The sequence below is a fragment of the Cucumis melo genome, chromosome 12 (genome assembly GCF_025177605.1).
Source record: "Cucumis melo cultivar AY chromosome 12, USDA_Cmelo_AY_1.0, whole genome shotgun sequence".
NCBI lineage: Eukaryota > Viridiplantae > Streptophyta > Magnoliopsida > Cucurbitales > Cucurbitaceae > Cucumis > Cucumis melo.
In genome coordinates, this window is record NC_066868.1 from 1,533,487 (window position 1) to 1,550,972 (window position 17,486).

General features: G+C 37.2%; 1 protein-coding gene across 5 annotated transcripts in view; it reads right to left on the minus strand.

The window, feature by feature from the left end:
* The window catches only part of LOC103497098 (DExH-box ATP-dependent RNA helicase DExH11), a 40,464-nt gene that overhangs the window by 21,443 nt on the left and 1,535 nt on the right, over positions 1 to 17,486 (minus strand). Inside the window, exons 2-14 of one of the 5 annotated variants that reach the window (XM_051080393.1) lie at positions 16,629 to 17,004; positions 5,541 to 5,801; positions 5,198 to 5,458; positions 5,007 to 5,081; positions 4,778 to 4,868; positions 4,132 to 4,307; positions 3,939 to 4,046; positions 2,462 to 2,563; positions 2,057 to 2,257; positions 1,797 to 1,907; positions 1,528 to 1,595; positions 770 to 1,160; positions 395 to 550 (exon numbers count right to left, since the gene is read on the minus strand). In XM_051080393.1, the coding sequence (XP_050936350.1) occupies positions 395 to 550; positions 770 to 1,160; positions 1,528 to 1,595; positions 1,797 to 1,907; positions 2,057 to 2,257; positions 2,462 to 2,563; positions 3,939 to 4,046; positions 4,132 to 4,307; positions 4,778 to 4,868; positions 5,007 to 5,081; positions 5,198 to 5,458; positions 5,541 to 5,801; positions 16,629 to 16,682 (2,055 nt within the window). In that variant the 5' untranslated portion in view covers positions 16,683 to 17,004. The remainder of the gene's footprint in view (positions 1 to 394; positions 551 to 769; positions 1,161 to 1,527; positions 1,596 to 1,796; positions 1,908 to 2,056; positions 2,258 to 2,461; positions 2,564 to 3,938; positions 4,047 to 4,131; positions 4,308 to 4,777; positions 4,869 to 5,006; positions 5,082 to 5,197; positions 5,459 to 5,540; positions 5,802 to 16,628; positions 17,005 to 17,486) is intronic. The other 4 variants (XM_051080390.1, XM_017046626.2, XM_051080392.1 and 1 more) reach the window with 4 other exon arrangements.

The window sequence follows — 17,486 nt, forward strand, 5'->3', positions numbered from 1 at the left end:
AAAATTGTTCACTAACGTGTTGCTTTAGTGCACAAATCTAAACACATATGGGAAGTAAATTCGAGGGTTAGGAGCACAAAAAAAATTAATAAACAAACATAAACGAAATAACAGAAAATTGGAGGTGTGAGGCTGAAAGGAGGAAGATAACACCAGACATGGTTTCACAGATGAGTTCCGGATCTCCATTATTTTTATGTATGTGTTTAGATTTAGCCATGTATAAGCAGATACAAATTTTTGTCATCGAATTTAACAACATTTGCTAGGATTATTGTGAAACAAACTTTAAACTTCAAAAAGCTCGGGGGGTATAATTAAAACAAACTCCATGTTCAAGAGTATTTTTTATAATTTAACCTTAATTAATTAGCCAGGCATCCAATGTACAAACCTGAGGTAAGCTTCTGTCAGATCCTTTTAAACGAGAAAATGCTTTGTCACAGAAGATGCGAATTTCACTTTTCTCAGAACTACTAGTGAGGTCAATACTGTAGATACTGTCAGCTGATTTATCACATCGATTTTTTGAGAAGCAAAATATAACCACCTGTATAATACATGAATAGCAGTAAAAAATGCGTTAGTAAAGAATTATTTATTAAAAAAAAGTCGTGAACAGAAGCCTTTGACATGATTAGCTACTTCAAGATTGAATTAACTTAGGACATTACACGCCCAAATGAATCATCTACATATTGTATATATACACAAATATATAAGCACTCACAAGTCACAAATATGTGTTAAAAGGGTTTAGAATACATACGGGTAATAGAGATTTCTTTGAGAGCCTATTAATAAGTAACAACCACAAAGAAGCATCCGATCTCCTTGATCCCCAATTGTTATGGCCTTCTCCATTCTTTTGATTACCCCAACTTGTTCCTGAAAAGTTCCCTAAATTCTGGGAACCTGAATGCTTATTTTGTTTATTTCTGTTAAAACTTTCAAGTTTTCGATTCTTTGTTCCATCATTTGCAACAGAAGCCCCAGCATGAGATCCACCAGCGCCGCCAACAACACTCAAACTTTTTTTCTTGCATGCATCTTTGGCAGATTTTAGTCCATGAGACAAAAAAATTTCACTTTCACATATTTTATACAATTCACCAGAATAAAATATGCAGTGCTCCAGAGGTACTGGTCTTTTTGCAGTCCTGATAATGGCAAACGTTGAGACAATAGAAATAAAAAAAAATCTAAAAAAAAAAATGATAAATAAATTCATTCATGTCAAGACAAGTAACTAGAAATCACACAAAGATGATCTTACAGCATCCACAAAGTAAAGCACGTAGGGAAAAGAAAAGGACATGAAAAATAAGTCCTATCATAAAATTTTAGCTGCGTGTATAATCCAAATATGGATCTTAAAACTATTTTTTGAAGTTGCAATGCCATACAAATTTCTAAGTCAAAACACTTCGTTAAAAAAATATTTGATAAATTTTTAGTATCTGTTAAAGAACTCCTGAAGCTTCCAAGTACGATTGCTGGGAGTAGAAATCTCAATTTGCTTCTTACCCAGTGACATGAATTCTTTTTTGCTTCGTCCGACCAATCCAGTCAGCAAATTCGATTGTGTTTGGAACCTAAAATTGGAGATAAACTGTACTCGGTGAAAATTTAATCTATGTTGCCAGATTAACAAGCACTACAGTCCATAATGCTATAACTTTAGGATATCTTATTGGTAGAATATCGTGGCTAAAGAAAACTGAAACTATGACTATGGAAAAATCTGGAAGGTAGCCTTCCTTCACATCAGTAGAGACTTAAATGAAGAACAGTACCGTGGCTGAAAGAAGGACAATATTGATATGTCTTGGAAGCATAATGATAACTTCTTCCCATACAACACCTCTTTCAATATCATTGACATAGTGCACTTCATCAAATATAACCTATCTCCATAAACATGCAAGCGGAAAAAATATTATTAGTATATATATAATTAAACTAAAATTTACAGCAAAAATTTAAAACAGAAAAAGGTCCTCAAAGAGGGAGGAAATTACAGTTCAAAAACTTAGGACGTAATAAGCTCCTTTACCCATTCAATATCACGAATAATATCAGCACCTCGATAAAGCATTGACCTCAATATTTCGGTGGTCATTATAAGACAAGAAGCCTCTGGTCTCAAGCTAACATCGCCAGTTAGAAGTCCAACATCAAATTTCCCACAAAAATCCCTATACTTCTGATTACTGATGGTTTTGATGGGAGCTGTATATACGGCCCTAGTACAGTGCTGTATGACATTAAAATCAGAAGTAAAATCTTAGCATTCAAAAAGATGAAATCGTTCCACTTACAATGAATAAGAATACTCAAAAACAAATTTATTTATTTATTATTTAAAAAAAAAAAAAAACTCTCAGGTGCATGGCCAACTGTCAGGTTCAGCTATGTTATTCATAAAGGTGATAGTGAATTTGGATGTATTGGCTCATACTTTGGTGGCTAGAGCAAACGCATACTCCGCAACAACAGTCTTTCCAGCCGAAGTATGTGCAGCAACAAATACAGAATCTCCTTTTTCAAGATGATATATAGCCTGTAATGGCAACAAGATAATAACAAAATATTATTCATTCGACAACTAATGAATCTTTTGATTGGCCTTTTTTCTTTCAAATAAAAGATTTTGGTCTTACAAAAAAATCTACACAGTAAATAATATTAATTATCAAGAAAACCATTAAAAGATAGATAATCCGGTATTTAAAATATGAAATTATATTGGGTGGCAGACAGAATGGATGGAAAATGATGTCTCATAATATCCATTATATATTTAACAGTGCAATGAAATTTTTCACTAGTGCTCAAAAGGTAAACTCCAAAAGGAGTGAAAGGATGAACAAAAACAAAGAAATTATAATGGAAATATGCCTTGATGAGAGAGGGGGAAAATAACTTGGAACAACAATAGAAGCCGATAAGAGCAGCTAAAGACTTCTAAAAACGCTCCATAGGATTTAGTTGCATCCTTAAAAATAGAAGCACCTAACCAAGCCAAGCATAACCTTTCTTCACTGTCAATACTGCTACCCTGAGGCCTAATCAACCTCTATAAAACAAACTTCTAGAAACACTCCATAGGATTCAGTTTCTCCGGGTTGTTTCCTGTTTAAGGTGAGTATTTCTTCAAATCTTGAGAAATACCCTTTATTCTTGATTTCTTGTAATTTTTACAGCTTCAGTTTTCCCACTAGGATGTTCACTCAAGCCTATATATACGGCTGAGTTCAGTTTTTGGCTATTCTCTCTTAATAAAAGAAATTCTTTTGAATACATCAACAAATTTAATCTTTTGTTCATACTACCACTTATTGTCTTAAATCACCGATTGACCCAAAAGCTTAAGCTAGTGAGTAAAGATAAATTTAATTATAAATCATCTAACACTCTCCGTCACTTGTGGGCTTGAAATATGTAAAAGGTCCAACAAGTGAAAATTAATAGTAAATAAGGATGAAACAACAATGCAAGAGCATAAACACAGGACATCTTGGACCATACTGCTATGGTACCATCTTAAATCACTGATTGATCCAAAAGCTACCATCTTAAATCACTGATTGATCAAAAGCTACCATCTTCAATTACTAATTGACCCAAAAGTTTAGGCTAGTAAGTAAAGGTAAATTTAGTTATATATCATCTAGCACACTGTCACTTGTGAGTTTGAAATTAAAACAAAATCCAATAAAAAATGCTCATTTTAGTGGAAGAGAAAATGGCATTTACAAACATTTGAACATCAGACCTCCCGCTAGGATACCATGTTAAACTACCACTAAACTCCAAGCTTGCCTTTGGTTTATAGTAAATTTAATATGTTATGACTACTTTAATATTCTGTATCTTTAAACCTTAAAATAGAAATAAAACTAGATTCTTCTTGAGAAAGTAATAGTAATAACTACCTCCTTCTGAAATGTGTCTAATTCGAAAGGAAAATCAAGGGCCATATCAGGTACAAGGTCATGAAAGCGCAAAGAAATGTCTTCACGGCCACCAACTACAACCCAAGCCTGCTCATCAATCAAAGCAAACAACAGTGACAAAGAGAAATGAATGAAAAGCTAACACGTAAAGCTGATTGAGACAACTACTTACCTCCTTCTTTTGCGCTCCACCATCAGTAGCTTGATCAGAACTTAATGAAAATCCTCCAGATTCCAGGGACAAAATTTCATCCAACGCAGATATTCCAGGTGCAGGTGCAATGCTAATGGCTTCGAGCTCACGTACCTGAGCTTCAGACTTGATAGATTCTGCTTTCGGTGATTGACCTTCACAACCATTATAATAGAGAACAAAAGATCGAAAGAGGGAGTCAAACAACAAGAACTACACTTTCATTAAAGGAATACATTTTACTTATGTAAAGTTTTCCTTCATGCCAGTGTATCATGTTTGCACCTATTGTGCATTAGAAGACGGTTATGTCATACGACCATACCAACCTCTCAAAGCATCAACAACCAAAAATAGTGGTCAACTTGTTTCCAGTCTTCAAAGCTTTATAAGTGTATAAATTTCCCTAAGACGACATGTTTTCAACCAAGAAGATGAAGGTCAATTTTCAAAGCACGAATGCAAAATGTTTGAAGGATTTTCATGTCAAGATATCTATTTCAATTGGCATGCATTCATTACTTCTTTAGAATTATGTGCTCCTCTCTTCTTTTTATTAATCTTTGTTATGATTTTATCCTTGTATCCTATTATAACTCAAAATGGTGTTTCAGTTTACAGATACCAGCGCACACACCATCTTCCACGGATTCTATGGCATCCTCTTCCCATGCCTTCTTGAATAAATCATCAAATTGTACAGACAATTCACTCTGCTGTTATATTGGCAGATAGCTCGTCAGAAACAGGATAACTTGATTACCAATGCATATTAAGGAAGGTTATCAATAAATATTCTCCATAAAGAAAAATACTTTTCAACAATTTAAAATGAGACAGGTATTAAAACAAACCAAGTTTTCAATCGGCGACGTCTTGAATGAAGATGAACTTTGGTTCTCATAAACAGTCCACGAGTTAGGATACTCCTAGTGATCCAAATTTAAAATTAAAAAAAAAAGGCAAAACATTAATATAAATGAAGTCAACAGATTCTTCAGCAACAGAATTTTGTTTGATATTTCTCAAAGATAAGAGAAATTACCTTGAGATCACCGAGGTCCAATCCTTGCTTTAAAATAGGTGAAATAAATTGAGCAGGGCCACCATTAAGAACTTCATGAACCCACTCACCATTAGAAGCTGCATCAGGAAGAATTCTATCAATAGATTGGGAATCGTCCAAACCCCCAGGTCGAAAAGGACGATTATTTATGCTTCCCCTTACAAAATCTTTTGCTGGTCCTGGCACTCGTGGCTGTGAACCAGATTCTTGAGTTTCCACGTTTAACTCAGAAACATCCACCTAAAGAAAGATATGAGTCAGGTTGTAAAGTCGGTCATAAGTACATATAGCTGAGAACATCGATTGAACAATCAAGCAGTACCTGCCGAGAATCAGGTTCCCATGTCCCTCCTGCAGCTCCATCTTTCTTGGGCCGTTCAAATGGCAACACCCATGTAGGAACCACAACAGATCTTGGCGGAGATGGATCCAAGGATACTTTTGCCATTTCAAACCAATCAAAATCCCACTGTCTTCCCACTTTTTCAGGGGAGAATTCATCAGGGTCTAACCTTGGTTGGAGATAAGTCTCTTCTATGTAGTTCTTTATCGTTTCAGGCGTTTCCTTAGGAAATGCAGGTGGCTGAATTTCAACCAAAAGTTAAAAAAAAATAAATACAACGCAAAGTTGACGCCTCAATGGCAATTAAGAAACATTCCTTTTGTTCAGAAAACAACATTATAAATAACAGTTGTTGCTGTTTTTCCCGTTTATATTTTCTTATAGATTGTATTTTTGTAATTGTTGTGTACCTTCTTGAAAACTAGCTGACATATTATGCTCTTATCAGTTTTGATAGTTTGTTTTGGATATGACGAGGGCGTTAAGAGGGTATCAATCTAGTTGAGATGACCGAGTACGCCTCTTGATCCCTAGGTTCTCTCTTTTTTGCTCTTTGTATAATCATTATGTACTTTGAACAGTAGCCTCTTTTTATTCAAAAAAAGAGATTTGTTTCCTCTTCAAAATAAAAATATAGGGATTGAAATTCAGCCATTCCATATAAGGAAAATTACTAATGCCTTGATCAATAAGAAGCATCTCCACGCTGAAGAGGAAAAACAAAGATATAGGGCATCTTTATATGCAAGAAGAATTGAAGAACATATTTCCCTCTACTGTTATGTTATATTGCCCCCAATGAAGAGATGGACTTCAATTGTGCAATCGGAATAATTGCAAGTGAACTTCGAAACAAAAACTCAGAGAAACAGGAAATCCAACAAAGGACCAAACACCACTTATTATTTACATAAAAGCAACAACCTTCATTCAGAAAAAAATGGAAGAGTACAGGAGCATACAGAAAAACAAAACCCACCAATACACACCAACTAATGGAAGGGGTTCCAGCTAAGTAAAATGTTTCCAAGCAAATAATTACAAAAGGTCTTCATAATCGAAGCCCACGGGAAATATTAAATCTAGTCCCTGACCAAACCTCGCAAGGGTCCCTTTCCCTACCTCTAAACACCCTATCATTCTTCTCACCCCAAATATCACAAATCGCAACACACACCCCAGTAAACCACAAAAAGCGGTCTCTCTCTGAAAGGCAGATGGAGGAGCAACCACAAATACTCCTCTAACCAGCAAATCTAATGTCAAACTCCAACAAAAAGGAGCTCCACATGGCCCACACATACTAACAATCCCAAAGGAGATGATCAAGGTCTTACTTCGCCTTCCGTCAAAGAATACAACAGAAAGACCGACAAGCGAAGTCCTCCTCCTAACAAGCCAATCCACAGTGTTCACACGACCAAGCAAAACTTGTCAAGCAAAAAACCTAACTTTCTTAGAAACCTTAATCCTCTAAACCACATTAAAAGCAGACTCCCGAATGGGAAACAGATCCAACAACAAGGAGAAAATGACTTACATGGATACCTTGACTAGGGTTAGGACTCCAAATATGAACATCCCTTGTCCCTTCCCTAAAAGAACAACCCTCAAGAAAGGAAAGAAGAGAGGCAACCTCCGTCATCTCCCTATTGGTTAGATGACAACAAAACCCAAAAGAAAATGACACCGGATTCTCGAACCAACTCAAAAACTCTAAAATTGGACGGTTTTTAAAATTGGACAAGTGATAGAGACGCGGAAACAAAGAACAAAGAGAGCTCTTCCCCACCCATTGATCCTCCCAGAAATATGTTTCCTCATCGTCCCCCATGATACAATGAGTAAAAAGAGAGAAGGTCGGAAGTTCAAAAGAAATGTCATTCCACAGGTTTCGGTGTGTGCCTTTCACCCCTTCTCCACCCAATCAAAAGGATGGATGTCATGCTTGCTCACAATGATTCAACGCCTAAGGATTCAGGCTCAAAGGCAAAGCGCCAAAACCACTTGGCCAACAAAGTATTGTTAAGGATCCTTATTACCAATCCATTCTTTTGATTGGGTGGAGAAGGTCGGAAATTCAAAAGAAATGTCGTTCCACAGATTTCGGTGTGTGCCTTTCAACCCCTTCTCCACCCAATCAAAAGGATGGATGCCATGCTTGCTCACAATGATGCAACGCCATAAGGATTCGGGCTCAAAGGCAAAGCGCCAAAACCACTTCGCCAACAAAGTATTGTTAAGGATCCTTATGTTACCAATCTTTATGGCCCCTTGACTCAACGGCCTCCCAACTAACCAAGTGAGAACCCCTCCCTTCGTCCACTCCTATTAAACTGCCAATTCACCCAAAAGCTTAAGGTGGTGGTTGAAGGCAAATTTAATTATATATCACCAACACTCCCCCTCACTTGTGGACTTGAAATATTTGAAAGGCCCAACAAGTGGAAATCAATTTTACCTCACTTGTGGGCTGAAATATTTTGAAAGGCCCAACAAGTGGAAATTAATTTTAATTGGAGAGGAAACGACAATGCAGGGGCTTGAACACAGCACCTCTCTAGACCACCTACTCTGATACCATATTAAACTGTCAATTCACCCAAAAGCTTAAGCTGGTGGTTGAAGGCAAATTTAATTATATATTACCAACACCTTCCCAAAGAAAATCAAGCATACATTTCTCTAAACTCTTACCAACCGAACTAGGGGCCCAAAACAAGGAGAAGAAATACAAGGGAATGCCACTACGAGCATATCTAATCATAGTAAGTCTCCCAGCCTTAGAAAAGAACCCTCTCTTCCACCCGTCTCTTCCAAATCTTTCTGTAAACAAGATTCCAAAACAAAGTAGCTCTTGGGTTTCCCCTAAAGGAGCCCAAGGTAATGAGAAGGAACAGAGCCAAACTTAAAACCAAACCTCTCCGCCGAACTCTTAAGCTTCTCTTGGTCACTATTAATACCTAAAATTTGTCATTTGTTCATGTTAATTTTGAGACCAGACAAATCTTCAAAGAAACCCACAATATGGTTAAAGATCAAAAAGGCCTCCTCTTTCCCCGAGCAAAACAACATTGTATCATCTACAAATTGAAGATGAGACAAGGCCACCTCATTCGCACCAATACTAAATGGATTAATTAAGTTACCATCCACCCCTTTAAAATGAGCCGACTAATAAGAACAAAAAGGGGGACAAAGGAACCCCTTGTCTAAGTCCTTTGGAAGCTTGAATCGACCCCTTCGACGTTCATAAGGATGGAATACTTCACATTCCTAACACAACCCCATATCCACATCCTCTACTTATACGCAAATCCTACGAAGCACAAACACAACTCGACACAACAATAGCCCAATTTCTGAAAAATGTAAGACATGACTCATTGGGGACACATTATTTTTTTTTTAATTATATATTATTAAAAATAATACTTTTTATTAATTCTCTAAAATACCAGTTTTTATTAATTATATAAAACACTAGTTCTTTTATAATTAATTTGTTAAAAATAATGCTTGTTTTCTAAAGAGGAACTGATAAAGAAAGAGTAAAGAGCATTTAAAAGAAGACAAAATCAATAAATTATTAGGAATGAAACCCGGGCCATATGAAATAAGGCCCACAAGCCCAATTAGAAATTAAAAAAAAAAACCCTAACCCTACATACTATTCTATTATCAACCACCCTTTTCATGCACGCCCACCCTCTACACACACACACCTTGTCCCTCCCTGATTCTGCCCTTCTCCTACACCGATAACGCTTCTCTTCACCATAATCTCCTTTCTTTTTCCAACCACGTCTCCAATGCCATCGGTTCATTTAAAAGGTTTGGATTTTTTGTATGTGTGTCCCTAGCCTGTCTTATGTGTGTCATCGTGTGACCCATATTAAAAAGATAATAAAAAGGGACATGGATATTTTTGTGTTAAGACCATGTTTGAACACATCAGTGTCCAACATGTATCTGACACCGACACCCCACAAAAATTGATGTGTTTGTGCCAGCCCAAATCCTTTCTTCATCACCACCTTATCTAAACAATTCCAATCAACGTGGTCATAAGCCTTTTCAAAATTGAGTTTAAGCAAGACACCCTCATTCTTCGTGGACCGATAATCCTCAATGGCTTCATTGTCTATAATAACTTAGTCCAAAATCTGCCTCCCAGCCAAAAGCGCTCCTTGCACCTCGAAAATAGTAGAAGACATCACCTTCCTTAACTGATTAGCAAGGACCTTAGCCAAGATCTTGTAAACACTGATAATAAGACTAACCGATCTAAATTCCTTCACCATACTAGCACTCTCCTTCTTTGCAATTCAACACACAAAAGTTTCCGCCAAAGAACAGTTTAAAATCCCCCTCTCGAAAAGATTCTTTTAGAAATGCCCCACCAAATCAACCATAAGAAGATCTCATTATCCTAAAAGAAGGCCATAGTAAAAGTAAAACCATCCAGGCCGGGAGATTTAGACCTATTGCAACTGAAGACCGCCTTTCTAAACCCCGGAACCTCCTCCTCGATCACTATCGCTAGTACATGCCACTATTATTCTCCTTTCTAACCATGTTAGTAAAAGCCCCTTTTAAGTTATTTCTTTACCCTTTTAAAGAACTATCCAATGGGCCTTCCAACTCCAAAGTATCGATCTCATCAATTCTAGCAATGATATTCTTCTTTTTTGTACGAATATTTCTGAAAGCTTCTCTGCTCCAAACTTTGAGATTACCTTTTAAAGCTCTCAATTTTTCCATGAAACGGAAACGAAAACCTTCCCACCTTCCTTGGACCATCGTACTCCACCAAAATGACAAGTTTGCATTAAAGGAAGGGTGTTCAAGCCACATGTTCTCAAAGCAGAAAGGACTCGCTACTTCAAGGGAACTAAGAGTCAAAAGAATGGGCCACGTAACTCTAGGCCCTCTCACCTGCATCAGACTTCCAAACCTATCATTCCAAGCCTCAAATATTAAGAATCTATCAATCCTAGAAGCAACCTTATAAATAGCCCAGATAAACTTGCCACCAACCAATGGAGGGTCCAAACAAACCACTATCATCAATGAAATTATTAGACATCCTCGTGGATCCAGTGCTTCTACCACCAGACACATTTTCATCGTAAGAGCAAACAACGTTAAAGTCCCCAACAGTGCACCATTTCGGACCACAATAACCACAGAGATCCCCCAACTCTTCCCAAAAAGATTCCCTACCCTAGTTCTCGAGGGGCCATAGACCCCTATAACCCAGAAACTCTTCACTTTCTCTATCATTATCCAAGAAGGAGATGGTAATAGAGTAATTTCCCCTAACCACCTCCCTGGCCACAGAATCTCGTGCTCCACATTATAAGGATACCCCCGTAAGACCCAATTGAATCTAAGACCTCCCAGTCAACCCTTCTACTCTTACAGATGCTACCAATTATCCTATTACAAAACGAGCTTCTTTTAGTTTCCAATAAGATAATGATGTTCTGGCCCTCTTGTCTTAACACCTACTTCACAAGCCTATAACACTCTACTAGTTGAATTTATCTCTTCCCGAAGATCCAATAACAAAGCACATGCCTCAGGGATCCATTAGAATCGACCCTTTTTCACGAAAGAAGAATGGAGGAGTAACTCCCAAATCATATCACTCACAACTCTATGGAGAGCTAACATAAAGCCAAACACCTCAAAGAAATTACTCCACACCGACCTTCCAAACTCACATCTCCAACGGAATGCACAACCACATTTAAACATAATAGATTCTATAGGTTGTACAAATGTGTTCTTAAGTTACAAGATACGACAAAAAAAAAATACAACAAAACAAGCCAAATAACAAAAAGTGCCAAAATCATTTAGCCAAAGAGCTTTGTTGCAAATACTTGAATTTTCAATTTCTAGCCCCAAGGTGCATGGGCTTCCCTATTACCTACCATCTCACCCAATATGCCCCTTCACCTTCTCCTCTCCTTCCCACAGAAAGCTACCCATAAGCTCCTGATCTTCTTACAAGCCAAGCATAGGCTCTGACCAGTGAAAAATAATATGTGGGAATGCCACTTAGAACTAAGTGGATCAAGGTACGTTACCAAATTTCCAAGAAGTAAGAATCTCTTTCCAACCTTATCCATCACCTTGTCCCAAAAGAAAAGAATCTAAGGTTGCTTCCAAAAAGGAGATCTAAATAGGAGGGGAAGGACCCAAGGTCCAAACCCACAATACTAGCCCACCTACTTAGCTTCTCCAAACCACAATTAAGCTACATAATTTGACACTTGTGCCGATCAATCTTAACCCCCAACATGGCCTCAAAGAAGACATGGATGTAGTTCAAAAGAAAGAATGACTCCTCCTTAAACAAAAGAGATAGTTTTTAGCAAATTGCAGATGGGATAGGTGTTCTAGCATAAAGGATAAAAGGAGAGAAATTTCCAAGAATACAATCAAAATCTTTATTATGAATCAAACGTCATCGATACAAGAAGACAATTCCTAGAGAATTGGAAAGCAAACTAATTTTAATCCTAGATAATTAAATAAACTAATATTAATCCAAGCAAACTAATTTTAATCCTAGATAATTAAATAAACTAATATTAATCCTAAAAAACCAAGGAAACAAAGCATAATTTTAACCAATCAAAAGAGTTAATCTTAATCTCAATCAATTAAGGATTTGACCAAGATATCCTAATTTACTCTAGTCCTACCACATCATTTTATCTCTTCCTAAAAAAACAAACTTGTTCTCGCGTTTTAAGAGAACAAACAAACAAAATGAAATGTTAAGATCAACAAACACCTCGTATGTTAAGAAAATAAATTGTGTGATAATGTTATGCAGCTTCTTAGTGGCCCAGTTTGGAACCTAAATGCTCTTGTTCTATTGTCTAACACAATCAAACCCACTCTCTCTTAATTATGGAGGGAAATAAGTTAATGTATTTTTCAGGGGAAAGCCCATTCGTGTTTTGCAATTATTGAATTAGCTAGTTTAAAGTCGTCCTATTGGTGTTCTTTTACCAAAGGATTCAAGGAGTTTTCTGTGCAAGATAAGATATTAATTGTAGTTGAAAGAATTTTATAGTTCCTTGGTGATCTTTTCCTATTCTCTTAACCAATAAGCATTGATTTTTTCTGCGCAAATTCACAACTTCAAGCCAATTCTTGCTTTTCTTGAATTTTCCCAATCTATACCAGATTGTATCCATTCCTTTCCAGCGTTCCTCATTCACATTCTGATCAGAATTTGACCTAGTTCTTGAATTTGTTTCAACCTGTGAATTGACGAACTAATGATTCATGGATACTTTTTTATGTTGACCATAATAATTTTCACACTCTGAATCATCTAGTCCCAACTCTCACATTGATTTCTTGGAAAAGCTGGTTGCTTTTATTACATCTTAAAGCTCTTTCTTGGTAATGTCAATTTGTTTTTATTTCTTGAATTGTATTCAAATATTCTTCAGCATCACTAGTCACTAGAATCAACTATCCAATATAGATCTAGATAAATTCTTTATAAAATTGAGCATGAGCAATGTTGGGATGTTGAAATTCCTCTTCCGAATCATTTAAGTTGGAATTGTAGCACTAGTTTTGGGAGTAAATTAAACTTTCTTGCCTATACCAACTATTGTATTTCTTCTTGGGTGCATTCATTGATCAATAGCATTCCATACTAGCAAAATATCTGGTTTCTATTTCTTCTTTCTTTTGTTGAATTTGAAGGATTCCGCTAATTAAAAGTGTGTTGATCAGCAACAACTATGGCTCATGAAGCTCCCTTAAGTGTGTTGATCAGCAACAACTATGGCTCATGAAGCTCCCTTTTCTGATCAGCATCACCAAGAGTTTCCTAGTCTTCCACCCGCAACAATCAATGTAGGTTCGAGTGGCTATGTTAGACCTCCAATAATATTTCAGTACAGCAAGAGAAATAAAAAGAAGTCATACGTGTGAAGTGACACATGTGTTTGTGGGTTATATTGTAATAGATTGTATTTGTTAGTTAGTGGTTAAAGTTTGAGTAGTACAGTAGGTCGGTGGGGTCTGTATAAATAGAGAATTGATAGGCGGGAAAAGGAGTTATGTTTTGGGGAGGAAATTAGTTGGCTTGTTACTTCTTGAGAGAGAGAAGAACAAGAGTGCCCTAACCATTGAATTGAGTTTCACTCAATTCAATTGCATTGTATTGATTCTATTTTCATCAATATAGTGTGAATGCATTCTCTACAAGTTCGGGATTTATCATTTTGATATCAGAGCATCGATCCAAGGAAGCGAGTTAACGATGGTTCAAACACGAATTGAAGAAAGGATGGAAATGTTTGATCAAGAGATTACCGGAAAGAAGAAAGAGTTAAGTAAGATGCTGGTGATTGAAGCAACATTGATCGAAATTACAAAGAATCTGGAACTGATGCGTCTACAAACCGAAAAGCAACAGCAAGCCATATTTTCATATATGGAGACGAATGCGAAGGAACGATCAGTGATGACTGATCGAATGATTGAGTCGGCATTACGGGAGTCGTCGGCGAAGAAATCGAAGGAGGACGAAGCGACTTTCAGTCAACAAATCGAAGAGAACAGAGCCGAAAAGAAAAGCCGATACGGATGAAAATTCAGGAGATCGAAGCAAATTTAAGAAAGTGGAAATGCCGGTTTTCACCGAAGAAGATCCCGATTCCTAGCTCTTCCGTGCTGAGAGGTATTTTCAAATACATAAATTGACTGAATCTGAGAAATTCATAGTTTCTACTATTAGTTTTGAGGGTCTAGCTCTTAATTGGTATCGTTTGCAAGAGGAAAGAGAGAAGTTTGTGAACTGGTCCAATTTAAAAGAAAGACTATTAGTACGGTTTCAATCCACTAGAGAAGGATCCATCTGTGGCCATTTTCTTAGAATTCGGCAAGAAACAACAGTAGAAGAATATAGAAACCTGTTCAATAAGCTAGTGGCTCCACTGTCGGACTTACAAGAAAGAGTTGTGAAAGAAACCTTTATGAATGGACTTTTTCCATGGATTAGGGCAAAAGTAGCATTCTAGACCAAAAGGTCTAGCTGAGATGATGCAGTTGGCTGAATTGGTTGAGAACAGAGAAATCATTAGAGGAGAAGCGAATTTGAATGGATTTTCTGGCGGGAAATATCCACCACAACCTTCAGCAAATGTGAAATCTGTTGTGAATTATTCCACGAATGATAGCAAAGGAAACACTTTGTTTCTCATAAGAACTATTACTCTGAGGAGTTCAAATGCTGGAGAAGTGCGCAAAGAAGGATCGTCTAAACGATTACCTGATGCTGAGTTCCAAATTAGGAGAGAAAAAGGACTGTGTTTTAAATGTAATAAATGTAATGAGAAATACTCGGCTGATCACAAGTGCAAGATGAAGAAACAATGTGACCTTGGAATGTTTGTGGTAAAACAAATGACCATGAGGAGTTTGAAATCATTGAGGAAGCTGAAACTAAAAATAAAGAATAGAGGATGGTAGAAATAAGAGAAGACATTGCAGCCTGTGTTGAATTATCCATCAATTCCGTGGTGGGGCTAAATGATCCTGGAACTATGAAAGTTAGAGGAAAGTTACAGAATAAAGTTGTGCTAATTTTAATTGACTGGGGGACCACTCATAATTTTGTGCCTGAAAAATTGGTGAAATTGTTGCAACTACCAATTAAGGAAACTGCCCATTATAGTGTAATCCTAGGGTTAGGGACAGCTATCCAAGGAAAGGGAATATGTGAATCCTTGGAAGTGCAAATGAAGGAGTGGAGTGTGAAGGAAGATTTCTTGCCATTAGAATTGAGAGGGGTGGACGTTATTCTTGGTATGCAGTGGCTTTATTCGTTGGGAGTTACAGTTGTGGATTGGAAAAATTTAACTCTAAGATTTCAAGATAATGGAAGACAAGTGTGTATTAAAGGGAACCCGAGCCTCATCGACAGTGAGCTTGAAGAATTTAATGAAGACATGGGGAGAACATGATCATGGATACCTGATTGAATGTAGATCAATAGAAGTAGCACTGTTAAATAAAACAGTTCTTGAAGAAGTGGATACAGAGAGTGACACATAAGGGCTAATAACTACCGTGTTAGATCAGTATATGGATGTGTTTGACTGGCCAGAGAAATTACCACCCAAAAGAAGCGTCGAACATCACATACATTTAAAAAGGGACACTAACCCTGTAAATGTGAGGCCCTATCGTTATGCATACCATCAAAAAGAAGAAATGGAGAAGCTAGTGGGGAAAATGCTCACTTTAGGTATTATAAGGCCGAGTGTTAGTCCGTACTCAAGCTCAGTACTGTTGGTTAAGAAGAAAGATGGTAGTTAGCGGTTCTGCGAGGACTACCGAGTGTTGAATAATGTCACTGTCCCTGATAAGTTTTCCACTCCAGTGGTTGAAGAGTTGTTTGACGAATTAAGTGGAGCTTTGCTATTTACCAAGATTGATCTGAAACCTGGTTACCACCAGATCGGAATGGCTGAGGAAGATGTAGAAAAGACTGCTTTTCGAACGCACGAAGGCCATTATGAGTTCTTAGTGATGTCTTTTGGGCTAATGCTCCGACTATGTTTCAATCATTGATGAATGCAATATTCAAACCTTACTTGAGGAGATTTGTTTTGGTCTTCTTCGATGACATATTGATCTATAGTAAGAACATTGAGGAACATTTGGAACATATGGAGGCAGTTTTGGCAGTGCTATGGAGACATGAACTGTATGCTAATAGAAAGAAGCGTAGCTTTGGTAAGGCAAGAGTGGAATATTTAGGGCATATTATATCTGGAAATGGTGTGGAAGTGGATCCAGAAAAAAATCAGATCTATTGCTGATTGGCCCAAACCAATGAATGTGCGAGAAACTTGTGGATTCCTCGGATTAACAGGGTATTACCGTAGGTTTGTGCACTAGTATGGAGCTATTGCTGCTCCTCTCACTCAGCTGCTTAAAAAGGGGGGAGGGGGGTTAAATGAAGAGAAGAAGCTAATGAGGCATTTGGAAAACTAAAGAAAGCAATGATGCCCTTACCAATTCTAGCACTACCAAAATTTGATCAGCCTTTTGAAATTGAGACATATGCATCTGGCTTTGGAATAGGAGCTGTGTTAATCCAATCTAAACGGCCAATAGATTTTTACAGCCACACCTTAGCAATGAGAGATTGAGGAAGACCGAGAGTTAATGGCAGTTGTCTTGGCTGTACAGAGGTGGAAACCTTACTTATTAGGGGCAAAATTTATTGTGAGAACCGACCAAAGATCTCTGACATTTTTGCTTGAGCAATGAGTAATACAACCCCAATACCAAAGGTGGATTGCTAAGCTTTTGGGTTAATCGTTTGAGGTAGACTATAAACCAGGGATTGAGAATAAGGCAGCTAAAGCTCTCTCGAGGATGCCTCCATCTGCGCAATTGTGCAGTATTATAGTCCCAGTTCTCATTGATTTAAAGACAATTAAAGAAGAGGTAGAAAAGGATGCTAAGCTGCAAAAGATGATAACTGAACTAAGCGGAGAAAAGGAGCAGAATGACAACAATTCAGTATTCAGAATGGCATGTTGAGATATAAGGATCGGCTAATAGTCTCAAAATCTTCCATTTTGATTCCGTCAATTTTACAAGCTTATCATGATTCAGCCCTGAGAGGTCATTCTGGATTTTTACGAACTTACAAAAGAATAGCAGGTGAGTTGTATTAGGAAAGCATGAAGGCTTACATAAAAAAATATTGTGAACAATGTTTAGTGTGCCAGCGAAACAAGACATTGGCCTTTTCTATGAATTCATTCTCTACAAGTTCGGGTTCTATCAGGCTACTTTGATACTAAAAAGTCTTCATTATGAATCAAAAGTTATCAATACAACAAAACCATACCTCTATTTATA